Here is a 15465-nt window from a genome sequence, read left to right as displayed (position 1 = left end):
ATTATAATATTATTTTATTCCCATAAAAAGATGGATAACTTCTTTCCCAGCAAACGACTCCTAAAGTATACTTCTAACTCCGAAAGTATACTTCTAATTGCCGACTTTTCAAACTGCTTCTACATTCAAGAAAATAATTAAAAAAGAAAAACAAATTCTACGAATACGACATCGTTTTCATTGTTTCTTTCACAGCCAATAATTGTACTTTTGTTTATATCTCTAAAACCCTAAACCCTGTAAATCTCCCATTTCCATTTCCCCTAATGCTTCGATTAATCCTCAAATGTCCCCTTAAACCTCAATTACCCTACTCCATCCTGCTCCTTAAATCCTCTTTCTCCGCCGCCAGCCTCGCCGTCGACCACCCTGAACCACCACCAACCACCACCACCAAAATTGCATTTTCAAATATCCTCAGTTTTTTTCAAACTTATTGCACTAAAGGCTCTGCAAAGCTTTTAAAAGCCGACCCATGTTATAAAAATTTAATCTTTGAGCTGAATGAATTAGAAATAGAAGACATTGTTGAGAAACTGAGTGTTGAGAATTCCGATTCTGCCCTTGAGTTCTTTTTCTTGTTGAGAAATGATTATGGGTTTAAGCATTCGAGAGTGTCACACGTTATTGTTGCTCATGTTTTGGCTAAAAAACAGCGGTTTAGAGCTTTGAAGTTTCATTTGCAAAATTTGGTTCAAGAAGAAGGTAAATTTGGTTCATTGTCATGTCATTGAAGATGTTTTTTTTTTTTTAATAAATGTAATGTAAGAAGTTACTCGCTCTGTCCCAATTTAGGTGATGTTGTTTGAGTGATCAATGTTAAGAAAGAAAGTGAAACTGGTGTAAAATAATTCATAGATAATTTTGTGGCTATTATCATCTCATTAAAGCCTTAGTAGACAGAGTTACCTAGTTCTTGCGCTGGTGGGAGGTAGCAAGTATCTCGTGTAATTAGTCGAGATGAGCGCAAACTGTCCCGGATATCACACCACTATTATTAAAAAAATCATCTCATTAAGGGTAACATAGCAATTTAAAAGCTAAAATGTTTCTAATATTTAAGTAATTACTCCCTCCGTCCCATTTTCTGTGATGTTGTGTGATTGAGCACAAAGCTTAAAAAAGAAAGAAAGACTTCTGAAACTTGTGATTTAAATAGATATTTGTATGATTATTAATAATCTCATTAAAGGTAAATTAGGAATTTTCAAGTTAATTTTTAAGCACCCATGGGTGTGGCCTAGTGGTCAATGAAGTGAGTGAGAACCATGAGGTCTCATGTTCAAGCAGAGGCAAAAAACTTAGGTGATTTCTTTCCCATTTATCCAAGCTTTGGTGGATAGAATTACCTGGTACCTGTTACTGGTGTCAGGTATCCCATGCAATTAGTTGAGGCACGCGCAAGTTGACCCGGACACATAGTTATCAAAAAAAAAAAAAAAATTAAGCATAGCAACGTGTCAGCCTTTGTAAGTAGTTAATCCCTCCTTCCAATTTTGTGCGATTTTGGTTGACTGAGTACAAAATTTAAGAATAAAAGAAAGACTTTTGAAATTTGTGGTTTAGAAACAAGCATAGATATCTGTGTGGCAAATGTAAAATGAGAATTTTAAAGTTAAATTACAACAACGACAACAACAACTACCCAGTAAAATCCCACTAAGTGGGGTCTGGGGAGGGTAATGTGTACGCAGACCTTACCCCTACCCCGATAGGGTAGAGAGGCTGTTTCCGATAGACCCTCGGCTCAGAAAGATGGAAATAAGAAAAACAAGAAAAGACAATTCATTAGTAACTCCAGTAGAAATCGTAATAGTAATAGTAACAGAAGCATAACAACCAAAAGATGAAAGACATGCAATAACAATAACTAGTATCTAAGGCTCGAGCTAAAATAAACAGCAAGTAAAGTGTGTATTCAGCATAAACTACAAGCTATCCAAGGTCAACCCTAGTCCAACCCCGCCTCACCCCCGGAAAGAATTAAGGAAGGTTCTACTACCCCCTAGCCTACAATCCTAATGCTAGATCTCCAGACCTTACTATCAAGGGCCATGTCCTCGGAAATCCGCGTTCGTACCATGTCCTCGGAAATCCGCGTTCGTACCATGTCCTTCCTGATCACCTCTCTCCAATACTTCTTAGGCCTCCCTCTACCTCTTCTCGTATCCACCACGGCCAACCGCTCACACCTCCTTACCGGCGCATCAAGGCTTCTCCTCTGCACGTGTCCAAACCATCTGAGCCTTGCTTCCCGCATCTTGTCATCCACAGGGGCCACACCCACCTTCTTCCTAATATCTTCATTCATAATCTTGTCTTTCCTCGTGTGCCCGCACATCCACCTCAGCATCCTCATCTCTGCCACCTTCATCCTCTGGATATGTGAGTTCTTAAAGTTAAATTATTTCTAAATATAGAAAAGTGTTGGTCCTTTTTGGACATACTAAAATGGAAAGTGTGCCACATAAATTGGGATAGAGGGAATACTTCTTACTTTGCTCAGTTTTGCTGTTTATATAGATTTGTTTTGATTTCCATCAGGCTCGGGTTCAGCTTCTTTGCTAAGTGAGCTGCTTTCGAGTCGCTTTCAGAAATGGGATTCTAATCATGTTGTCTGGGATATGCTGGCTTCTGCTTATTCCCAATGCCAGATGGTTCTCGATGCTCTCTTTGTTTTTGCAAAGATGAAAAATTTCAATATCCGGGCTTCGATAATTTTATATAATAATTTGTTGTATAAGCTGAGGGACACTGATATCATCCGGGATGTCTATGATGACATCAAAGCCAGTGGGATAAAGCCGAGTGAGTATACTAATTCCATTCTTATAGATGGCCTATGCAAACAGTTCTCGATGCAAGAAGCTGTTGAGTTTCTTCGAGGGACTGAATGTAGAGAGTTTGGGCCTTGTGTTGTGTCTTTCAATACTCTTATGTCAAGTTCCTGTAAAATGGGTTACATAGATGTTGCAAAGTCATTCTTTTGTATGATGTTTAAGTATGGATTACATCTCAATGTATACAGTTACAATATTCTCATTCATGGGTTAAGCATGGCGGGTGCAATGGAAGAAGCCTTGGAGTTCAAAGGTGATATGGAGAAACACGGTTTACAGCCTAATGTGGTGACTTATAACGTCCTTACCAAAGGATTTTGTTTGCTTGGTATGACAAGTGGTGTCTGGACATTAATTAATGAAATGCTTCATAAAGGCTTAAATCCTGATATTGTCACTTTTAAAATGTTGATATGTGGATATTGCAAGGCAGTTAATGTTGATGAGGGTATTAAGTTGGGAGAGGAGAACAGCGGTCATAAACCAGATACTGTCATGTACTCGATTCTCATACAAGGCCTTTGTAAGAAAGGATTGGTCGAGTTGGCTTTTCAACTGTACAGAGATATGTGTTATAAGAGAATTCTTCCAAATATTGTTGCTCATAGATCTATTCTCAAAAGCTTCTGTGAGAAAGGGTACATGTGTGAGGCTAGAGCTTTTTTTGATGCTTTAATGAACTGTGACTTAATGGATGATGTTCTTTTGGGTAATATTATGATTGACGGATATGCAAAACGTGGTGATATTGGTGAAGCTCTTCAGGTATACGAACTAATAAAAGAGAAAGGAATAATGCCAAGCATAGTCACATTCAACTCCTTATTATATGGGTTCTGCAAAGCCAGAAAGCTAGATGATGCAAGAAAGTTGTTTGACACTATTGTTGTACATGGGTTGATACCAACAGAGGTCACGTACACAACTCTTATGGATGCGTATAGTGAGGAAGGAAATATTCAAACCATCTTAGAGTTGCAAGCGGAAATGAAAGCAAGGGGCATGGAACCAACTCATGTTACTCGTACAGTGATAATGAAATGCCACGGCAAAACAAGTCAGATGCATGAGTCGGTTCGGATACTAAAGAATATGTTAACGGCAGGTCCTTGGCCTGATGAAGTTTCGTACAACACCATTATCCAAAGTTTCTGCAAAGCTCGAGATATGAAAGGTGCTATCCGATTACATGATGAGATGATAGACAACAATCTTCTGCCAAGTCGTGTCACATACAACATTCTCCTTAATGGTTTATGTGTACATGGAGACCTAAAGTATGCTGAGAAACTATTTTCTTCTCTCGAAGATCGTGATGTTGGCCTGATGAAATGTGATTACACCATTCTTATAAAAGCACATTGTGCAAAAGGTGATGTGAATAAGGCGGTGGGTCTGTTCAAAAAGATGATCGAGAAGGGCTTTGAAATCTCTATTAGAGATTATAGTGCTGTAATTAATAGGTTGTGCAAAAGAAACTTACTATATGGTCCTTATAAAAAAAGAAACTTGATGGATGATGTGAAGGATTTTCTGCATATGATGTTGTCGCATGGCATATCTGTTGATTTACAAATGTATTCTGTTATGCTTAACAGTTTTCGTCGTATTGGTGATCACAATTCTGTGTTCCAGCTGTTCTCTTTGAAAATTAAGTGTGGGTTAGATACTGGTTGTAATTGTGGTTAAGTGTACGCGACACCAATTCAGGATGATTACTATGCTCTGCTGCAACATATGAGCTTCTTGTTTCATGAGGTGTTACCAGAAAAGTTCAACAAGCTATTCCTTGATTTTATAAGGAATGCTAACTTATTCAAATATTCAATCCCATACCTGGTTTAAAGAGAAATTTTGGTAGAAAAGGTTTGTAAGTTGCAGTAACTATGCAGTTATGTGAACTTATAGATCAGGTCATATGAGAAGTTAATGACTAGTAATGCACCTGAGAACAGTACGGATTCTTTATTTACTGCTGATTTCGTGTTAGGAAGTGAAGATTTTTGCTAGACAAAGGGGTCGAGTCATGTTTATGCATGTAGCATCACTTACAAAACAGAAAGCTGGTTTGTAAGTTCTAATTAACTCGCAAACTAAGGTGCTTATAAGGCTTTTTGTGCGCGACCTTTGGGGAAATTGTCACTCCTTAACTTGTATATCTGCAGATGTGGTAGAGTGATTATATCCTCTGGTCAGCATCATCTTTGTATGGAGAAAAGACAGATTTAGGCATCTGTAAGAAAAGTTAAAACAGGTAAAGTTTCTTCTCTGTTTCTCTTCTTCTATCCTTTTTTGGTTCTGGTATTGAATTCCTTTTTAGTGGACTTGTCGAAAAGATCGTGTTCCCTGTTTATTGAAATCTAAATCTATCTTGTTCTGTTACCTTTAACCTTACAGTATAATGAATTCTTAGCTTAATTCTAGGGCTGACTTACTATTACTGCTTGTCTTTGTTTAACGTCCCTTTTCAAGTTTTTAAGTGCTTTCCATTTTCTTTAACTCACCCTAAATGCATTTTTCTTCCTTTGACCTAATCGTTCCATTTGCCAGTACATTTGTGCTCCTTAGTCAAGATTTCCTGTTTATTTTTCTATTTTTATTTGCCTGAAATTTCTTACCATATTTCTCAAGTGTCCTTTGAGTTACCTACCCACTTTGTCTTATAGTTATTGCATAATCATTCATTTCGTTTACATAATTATATCATTGTTGAGCGTTATTTGCCTGGTGAAATGATGCTTTAAAAGCAAAGTTCAATCAAAGCATAACAAATCCTATTAATGAGTTAAAACTATTAAAACTCATTCTGCATATGAGGCCTTACTGAAGGCGAGGCTCAGCTATGAAAATCCTTATGATTTTGGGTTCTAACTGAAAATTGTATTATCTTTTGAGCGTGTTAGATTCAAAATTATTTATTTGATTTTTAATCTCGGCAATAATGGTTTCCTTTTATGCAAATTGCTTTGCTTCAAAAATTTATTGTCTTATACCTACTCGGACTGGTTGCTGTGTCATAATCACAGTGGACTCATAGAATCGAACTCGTTAAATTTCGCTGTCTTCACGGTGTAAGGATTGCATCTCATATGTCATGGAGTTTCACCATTCAATCTTATAGAATTCTAAAGAAAACTTAAGCATTAGAGTTCTTGAAGTATTGGATTCATTGTGACAAAGCTTCTAAGTTATTGTTTGTTAAGTTGGAGAAAAGAGAAACTTAAAGTACTTTTGGAATTTTGCTTCCATTCCTCCACTAAAATGGAGAATACAGAGATATTGCAATAGCAATTTGTCAAGTATTATCATTTGGCTTGGAAGAGAAGCATGCTTTTATCGTTATTATCTTAACTTTTAATTTTTTTCCTATCTAGAGGGTAATGATTTGTTGGACACCTATGCTGTTATAGATATGTCTAACTTCTCCCTCCCCCAATTCTATTTTATTTTCTCTTCAAATAAATTGGATTTGTTTTCTGCTTCCTTGATTCGTATTTATTCACTTTGTAAACAAGCTTATCTCTTTCTATCAGTAAGGTAAAAGAAAGTGTTCTCTTCTTAATATTCAGGACTAGCTACAGAATCCTGGTTCATTCTCTAAATTTTATGAAGAGTCAATGGTAGTACCCATGGAAAGGATGCACGAGGCTGCTTTCTTTCATCCATTTGCTGGACACGGTATGACAACAAGGCATTTCAATTTGTCTTGATTTTCTTTTTTCCTTGCTTTGACGTGGAATGGTCAATTGCAGGGTCTATTACTTGATATATGAAGAAATCCGGTACTTTTTTCTTGTTCATGGCTCTATAGTCAAGGGATTCTTGCTCCCTGGCTTTGGAACAGGTAAGACTGGTATATCTTGTTTGTAGATCAGCAACTTTGGATTGTTATAGCATGTAACAGCATTTGCTTTGTAAAGTTGAAAAAAGGGTTTCAGGGGAAAAACATAGAAGTGTATTTGGATGCAAGTCATAAGTTTCATATGGATGGATTATACATGGGAAAGAAGGCCAAGAATAAAGGGACTCCTATATGAGTCGACAGGATGTAAGAACTGGAAATATGACATTGCAGATGCTCTAAATTTATGAGCAAAAAGGATCGGCAATTTCGGACCAGTTGCCGGAAAATGTGATTTTAATGTTTTATGGGAGGGAGTCGAGCTGTGTATCATGTGGATGAAACAAAGAAATGCTTATTCCCTTCGTTTGGCGACTTGAAGACGAGGATGACGGCTGGAGAAGATTTGTTTTTTTTTTTTCTTTCTAGGGTTTCTTCTTCTTGAAGAAGAAGAAGAAGAATGTGAAGCTTCTTGAACCAAATGATACGGCTGATGCATAAGTGTAGGGTTTGGGCATTTGGGTTGTGGACCAAGTAGGGTATGAGTCATGGGTGTGGGCCTGGTATTGTTTTGGGTTGGGTAGAAGTGTTTTGGGCCTATTTTTAATTCCGAAAATTGGCCCAATCCGAGTTTGTTCTTCTTATTATATTTTTTTTTTCTTTGATAAAACTAAAATTCTAAATTGAGTTACAAACTAAATTAACTCCAAAAATACTAATTAAACTCCTAACAACAATTATCATACACAATTAAACACCAATTAAAACAAAATTGCATAATTTGACATTAAATGCTAACAATGCAAAAGATTCCTATTTTTTGTGATTTTCATTTTTGTAAAACAAACTTAATTAAATACTAAATGAAAATGTGACATATTTTATATTTTTATTAATTAAAACAAATAAACATGCACTCATAAAAATACAAATAATTATACAAAAATACCACAAAAATAACAAAAATTGCACACAAAGGAAAATTGTTTTATTTTGAATTTTTTGGGAGTAATTCTTTCATAGGGCAAAAATCACGTGCTTACAGCTGTGTCATTCTCCCTATTTTTTATAGCTCATCCTGACTCGTTAAGCAGCCCAAGTACAACCCATGAAACTCACCCAAAACAAAGGGATCTCAACCCAACTTATCTAGAAATTTACATAATTGCCCTAATTTTACCTTTTTTTTTTTGTATTATTAATTTTCTATTTTTTTTGTTATTCTGCACTACCCATCCACCCAACACCCTCTCCTCCCTCCCCCCCTTCAAACCCCCCTCCCCAATTGTTTTTAATTTTTTTTTTTTGTATTTTTAATTTTCTATTTTTTTGTTTTTCTGCACCACTCACCCCTACCCCTGGCAAACCCCTCAAAAAAAAATTTACTTTTTTTTGTTTTTCTGCACCACCTATCCCCTAACCCCCTCAATTTTTTTTTTACTTTTTTTTTATTTTCAATTTTTTGTTTTTTTTTTGTTTTTTTTTTGCACCACGCACCCACCCCCAGAATATTTTCCAACTTATACATTTTAAGGTAAAAGGTTTTCTTATGCAAAATAAGCATGGTTCTAAAACATGGGTCAAGTTGGGCCGGTTGGGCTATGACCCATTGTTTAGCCCATCTTAGTCCAAGTATACTTTGGGATGGGTTGGACAATGACCCATTTATTGACCTAATCCATCTCGATCCGCCCAAATTCAGCCCAACCCACCCATTTGCTACCCCTAGCTTTGTCTATCTCCATTGCTTTTCTTTTTGGCTTTTTGATTTTCCAAGTGTTGTTCTGGAGTTTTTTCAAGATTCCTTTTTCTTTTTTTCTTTTTTGAGGTTTAGCTTGAGAGATTTGATTTTGTGGTACATTACAAATGTTATTTTAGTTAAACGACCGTTTTCACATGGGATCAATAAAAACTTACATAGAATATATGTTAATAATTCAGGAGAGCTTTGTAGAGACATTTTGTCTGCTTTAAATTTTAAGTGCGCATAAGAGATCATTTTCTCTTGCGAATTGTTTGTGTTGATGGTGTAATTTGTTCTTATTATGATGAATTTTATAAAAAGATTTGTCTTTTTACATTTTCTTGTTTTCCGGTGTTCTACTTGATGAGAATTGAGTAAGAGTGGGTTTGCATAAATTGATGGTATTCAATATTCGTGGGATATGTTTCAAATTTTGAAGTTATTCTTAGGTCTTTACCTATTTTATGGGGGTAATAGATTAATTGGTCCGCCCTTCCTACTAAAATAGTTTAGAATTAGGTAATTGGTTAGCTACTTTGTTCTAACAATATGTGTTGAAGGTGGTATTCAACATGGATCAGGATTAAAATGCACTTTTAGAAGCTAAGCTTGAAATGGCAGGAGGAATTAGCCTATTAGGTTAATTAGTCAAGGTGCGCCACACAAGCTGGCCTAGACATCACCATCATTAAAAAAAGATTGAGAAACTATATAAAAAGACTACAAGTTGAAAGTAAGTGCCTCCAACACATTGCCTTCATGTTTACTAAGGTTCAAGATGCCATTAGAATGACAGTAAATGTACAGTGAGAGATACAAGACTCTCTGTTGCACCCTAACTGCAAAAGTTTATCAGTATATATAATATCATAACATCATATAGAAAATGACACATCAGGTTATCTTTGACAAACCAATGTAAACATAGTATTTCTTCTATTTGGAGTCTGTGACCTTGTCTCATGAAGTTTATGCCTGCCATGATATGAATAAAGTAGCAAATATTTTACCTACTAAATAGTAGTAGTAGTAATATACAACTCATTTTGTTGTGCTCAACATTTCTACTAATCATAGTATCATATTCCTACCAAATACCTTCTTCCTTTATCAATGCAAAGGCCTTGAGATTATGCTGATATATACTCTAAGAAGAAGCTAAATACAATTTAAGACAGTAGAAAGACAATCAAACTCGTTTTGAAGTGGCTTAAACACAAAATGTAGTAGCACCTGACATTGAAGTCCTGAGTGATTCTGTCAATCCAGCAATCAGAAATTTTGCACTTCGCTGCTCTGCAGTTACTTATATATAGATATTCATCAATCAATCAATTAACAACGTCTCAATCTCAAACTAATTAGCTCTATTATGTTCCAAGGTTTCACCATATTTAGACTATTTTTAAATTGACCATCCATGCGCGCAATCCTCTTTAAAGAAAAGAAAAAAATAAAAGTAACCAACAAGGGAATGTCCAAATAACAGTATTAGCTTTTTAATACAGCTTACCATAAAAAGGAAAATCAAATAAAAAACACAATTTAACACCAAGTAAAATAAAATGAAACCTTAAAAGAACACTGCAAGTAGAATGAACAAAAATGGGCCTTTTAATATTCTTTATTTTGAGCCACAATATCACAGGCACAAGATTTTATTTTCAGCTCTCAATTTGAAGCTTTTGAAGGTAAATAGCACCAAAAAGGACAGATTTTTATATGACAGATATTTTCAGTTAATCTCTTTTCTTATCCCTCTAGTCAGTAACCCTTTAGTAGCATAATTGAAACTTTAGTAAAAAGAAAAAATGAGTTGTTCTTTGAATCATTTACCCACAATTACATTAATATTTGGTTCAGTACACAGATGAAAGGGTATCTGTTTCTTTGTTGAACACAAGAGCTATGGCTAAAGAATTGTACTTTAACCATGATGGTTCTACCACAAAGAAACTTCTGGTCATTATGGTTTTTTTTTGTGCTTTTGTTATGTTTAGTTTGGTTTTCAAGATTTTGAGTTGGGTGAAAATTTTGTGCAGGCAGATATGGATTTGGTGGCAGAGCTGGTTGGAGTGACATTGCCAAAAGGAAGGAATGTAGTGTTTGGAAATAAGTATGGTCCTCCCAAGATAAATATGGTGAAACTGTTCTTAAAGAGGTACATCACAAGCATTAACAAATGGGCAGTCGAGTGCACTTAGCTCCTACTATTAGGGGGGAGGGGGGCGGCTAGCGCCAGACCACGTTGGGTCATATGTATGTAACCTTATCTTGCATTTCTTAAATAAGTTGTTTTCGCGCCTTGAACCCATGATCTCCTAGTCACACGGCGAATTACCATTGCGCTAAGGCTCCCCTTCACATTACAAGCATTAACAACATTGTTAAATATTTTAATTTGTAGGCCTCTGGTACTATTTGGTAGGGTAATGTGTACACAGAGCAGACATGTCTGGTATTATTTGGTGCTTAACAAAAACTGGTTGGAATTCCATGTAACTTGGAATATGTAAATCAAAAGCTATTCCAATGGTGTCAATATACAGAATTAAAGTAAATTGGAAGAATGATGTCTAAAGCAGTGGCGGAGCCATGTGTCGGCAAGGGGTTCAATTGAATCCCCTTTGCCGAATATTATACTATGCAAATAGGGTAAAAACAATTTTTTTATGTATAAACTGTTGGATTCCTTTGACATAATAGAAGATTCTAGTGTAGTGGTAAAGGGGGTTCAAAAATTCTTTTCTATCGCAGGTTCAAGTCCTAGGAGTGACATTTTCTTATTTTCAATCTCCTTGTACGTATTTCTGGCTCCGTCACAGGTCTAAGGTGTCACCATTAAAGGAGCTTTTATGTTGTGTATGGTTCAAAATGGAGAGGAAACTAGAATCATATATTGTTATTTGTGCCTCTTTCATATATACTTGCTTAAATTGGTAAATCATATTGTGATTCCTTCTCAAAGTAGTTTAATGGTTGTAAATTTCTTGTTTCCTGTTGGACAATTTGGTTGCTTTTGACTTCTGAGGATAGAGAAAGGAATTATTAGAGTTGTCAATATTCAGGGTTTAAATTTGTCTTCAGGTCTATGGAATTATAGAAGCGTGCCACCTTAAAAGATCACTTCATTCCGCATAGTAGAAGTTACTTATGTTGTTTGTTTGAGTTTTCATGTGTAAAAAGTCTTCTCTTGACACTTTCTGAGGCCTACAATTGACGTTTCTTGCATCCTCCTACTTGTTCTGCTTTTTCCAGCAATTCCATTTTTTTGTCATTTCTGGAACTTAATAGGGAACTCTTAGTTAATCGTCCTTGTTATTTTAAATTTTTCCATTAATGTGATTCACACTCTAAGCCTGACTTGGATTATGATATAAACCAGTTATATAAGCAAAAAGTTGAAAATGAATTGTATGAAGTATATCCATGTAGAAATCATACATAGGTGCAGTTGAATGCTGATGAAAGACAGCTAAAAGTGTTTCTTATAGTAAAGTAATGAGCTGCATGCACGTCTTCTATCAAATTTAGCCTGTCAGATAAAATCATGTTTTTGAGCTTCTCGGATTCAACTTACTTTCAAATTCAATGGAGTAGGTGGTGCTTCGTCTTCTTACTTTTCCACCTTAAGATAATGCATTGAATATATCCATTGTTTTCAGTACAGATCCATCTGGACGATCCTTTGGAAAATGTCAAGAGTAAAATTAGTTAGGGAAGCTGGTGCCAAGACTAATAATCTTGCTGGTGATGGTTGCACAACATCTATTGTGCTTGCTCGTGGTCTGGCTGCTGAAGGTGCCAAGGGTTGAAGGGAATGGAATAACCTCTAGACATCTCTTTTTTTTTAGATAAAAACAGCTTTCTTGTTTCTGTTATAATTGTGTTTAGTCATTATCTTTCCCTAGTTACTGCCACGGGAGCAAATGTTGTTCAAGTTGATGCCTAGAGAGGTATAAGGAAGGAAAATTTACTCTGCATTTTTGCTTTAGGCAGAGAAACAGAAATATTTGGGCAAGAAATATGTGTAAAAATCAGCTTTCTCATCTAAGATGCATGAGGTTGTACTATCTTCAACATGTCTGTTGACAATCATTAAACCTTGCAGGTTGAGGATCACGAGCTGGAAGATGTTGCTGCTGTTAGAGCTGGCAATGATTATGCCATCGGGAACATGATCTCGAAATCTCTAAGGCAGGTTGGGAGAAAAGGTGTTGTCACAATTGAGAATAAGGGAACTATACTGAAACCAGTCTAGAAGTTGTAGAAGATATGCAGTTTGATCGTGGCTATTTGTCACCTTATTTTGTAACTGATCGACGAAAGAGGACTGTGGAGCTTCACAAGTCTAAGGTAGCGTCTTATTCTGTAAGCACTACGCCTGTTGTATTAAGGCATAATTTCTTCTCATCACTACCAAGGTCAGAAATGCAGACAGTGTTTAATCTAATAGACATAACAGGAGCCAAATTTGGAAAGTGAGATTGCAACCAGCATGCGAACAGTTACATTTCATCATAGATCAACCAATGAGACACAAAACAATCACACTGGTCACATAGAAAAAGTCACCGCTGGAATGGTACAAGTTCGACTCCGATGGAAGTTGCCCCAAGATGGTGTTTGTGGTGCAGGTGGAATTATAAGAGATCACATAGGCAAACTTATCCTAGCCTTCTCAATCTTTCTTTCTCCTGGAACAAGCAATTGGGCAGAAGGTAAGGCAATGTTATATGGGCTGCAGCAGTGTATGTCCATAGAGGAGGCGAACTCAAAGCGGCTCAGCTCATGTGTAGGAGGAGCGGCATGCACCTCCTATCGGGAACAACTCATCTGCATTCTGGCTTAGAGTCCAACATTGCTATCGGGAAGCAAATAAGGTCGCGAACAAGCTATAGCTACTCTCTGCCACGTGCATAAACAACAACTGATATTTACAAGATTTGAGAGACTACCAAGAGTGGTAAGGCGTCTTATGCAGCTGGACAGATGGGAGATGACATCCTTTAGATCAAGACAATTAAAGCAATGGATGTTGCTGCTCAACTTTAAATGCTACTTTCGTTGTTCCGAGAACAAGGTGATCACCAAAAGGAATTACTGAATAACTTAGAAAGATGAATGTAACTACTATGGATGGTCCGATGCTGAATAAAGTCTAGACGCAGCATGGTACTCTTTCTGCTACTATGTTAATGTAGAGGTGGTTTCAAAATAAATCTTTTATCGATATCGGATACTCATATTGATAAAATGATTTGAACCGCTTATTGTAAATTGTAAAAACTGGGATTTTACCCCTTTATAGTCTTACTGGAAGACTTAGGTAAGTATCAGAAAAATAATTCTTAAGTAGTGTTTTCTTAGGTAATGGTTATTCCATCTATAACTAAACAGTATTGTTCATGTATTTTTACAAAAGTAATAATGATCCTTCGTCTAATTTCAGACGTTGTTCAGCTCATTTTTTGTGAAGAAAAAGGCCAAGATCTTGCTTATATTATGTGTGTCTTTTAAAATATAAGTAACATAATTATAAATAATACTCCTCATCTAATACGATAATCAGGGGCGGATGGAGAATAGGAGCTAGGAGTTCGGTCGAACCCACGGGCTAAATAGACAATATTTAAGAAAAAATTTCAGATACCTAGCAGCACTAGATATTTTACAAAACAGGCAGCTAAATAATTATATTCTTAGCAACAAACTATAAATATGAACCTAGAATCACGTTTTAAAAAAATCAAAAGCATTCAATTCCTAAAATATTCCAAAGCCGTTTCAATTTTCCTTAAGTGAATACACTTCCTAAATTACCGCCAAACAATAATGAAGAGATTAATGTGTTTTCTGTTGCTACGTGCATATATGAGATTAATGGACTCTGAAAATTTATTTTTGAATTTTTTATGTATCTTACTTTTTGCAGATTAATACGGTTGCACAAGTTTTTGTCAAACAAATATCGAATTAAATGATAAAATTATACTCCTATATCCTATTGGCATAAAATTTTATTTTTAATTGTATGTCAAGATAAATTTTTACGCAGTATAATGATGGAATTAAATAGTTTATAAATTACAATGGTATTTTTAATATATTAATATACAGTGAATCCTTCAGCCATTGTATGTATATATTGTGTTTTAATGGAATAATAGTAGATAATTAAATATATACATGGAATAAGTATATACATGGTATTATAACAGAGTGTGTGTATATATATATGGGGTATAATATATGTATAAACAATATATATGACATATTTTATTTATACTACTCATATAAATATTCGAAGTGCTACAAATATTCAAAGAATATTTGAATGCTAAATTAAAGGAAAGAAATTTAGAATAGAAAAAAAGAGATAGAATTTGAATGCTAAATCAAGCAAGTAAAATTTAGAATAGAAAATAGTAGGAGAGAGTGTAAAAAGATAAATAAAGATAAAACTGATCCCATAATTTGTGTTACTCATTAAATGTGCACATAATCTTTATCATGTGCTAATATTGTAAAAGAATGTGCTATATATGGAATAAACAAGAATTAATATCATTTTCTTAAATACTTTTTGAAAGATGCTCGGTAATGTATTTTCCTCAATCATGTATTTGTCTTAAGAAATAATGTGAGCACGTGATTTTTGTCTACGCAACAATTACTCCAAAAGAAAATCGAAAAATAAAACAAATGGTTTTGTTGTACAAATTTTTGTGAATTTGCTTGGCATTTTTGTAGTTTTTATCTGTGATTGTTTATTTTTATCAATTGAAAATACAAAATATATGTCGCGCATAAAGCTGGGATCTTGTGCTACTATTAGGAATTAATTAAAGTCATATTTAGTTTTTGAATGAATAAAAAATCACAAAAATATTTGTCTTGTTAATTTTTTTTTCGTTTTATCGTTTAAAGGTTGATTTTTGTTTAATTAATATCTTATATTGTGTGTTAATTATTACTAAAAATCAATCGGTGTCTTGTGATATAATTTTAATTTTTTTATATTTCTTATAATATTTTTA

At 35.0% G+C, this 15465-nt stretch overlaps 1 protein-coding gene across 1 annotated transcript; it reads left to right on the top strand.

The window, feature by feature from the left end:
- The first annotated feature begins 235 nt into the window (after nt 1–235).
- Nucleotides 236–13892, top strand: LOC104230866 (putative pentatricopeptide repeat-containing protein At1g13630). Its single transcript, XM_070160264.1, has 8 exons — nt 236–705; nt 2545–4910; nt 5006–5094; nt 6410–6518; nt 6593–6684; nt 10468–10586; nt 12096–12781; nt 12891–13892. The coding sequence occupies exons 1-2, from the start codon at nt 267–269 to the stop codon at nt 4527–4529; spliced, it is 2424 nt and encodes an 807-aa protein (XP_070016365.1). The 5' UTR covers nt 236–266; the 3' UTR covers nt 4530–4910; nt 5006–5094; nt 6410–6518; nt 6593–6684; nt 10468–10586; nt 12096–12781; nt 12891–13892.
- The last annotated feature ends 1573 nt before the right edge of the window (nt 13893–15465 follow it).

Source organism: Nicotiana sylvestris, chromosome 10 (assembly GCF_000393655.2).
Source record: "Nicotiana sylvestris chromosome 10, ASM39365v2, whole genome shotgun sequence".
Classification (NCBI taxonomy): Eukaryota; Viridiplantae; Streptophyta; class Magnoliopsida; order Solanales; family Solanaceae; genus Nicotiana; species Nicotiana sylvestris.
This window is presented reverse-complemented; position numbering and strand designations above follow the sequence as displayed.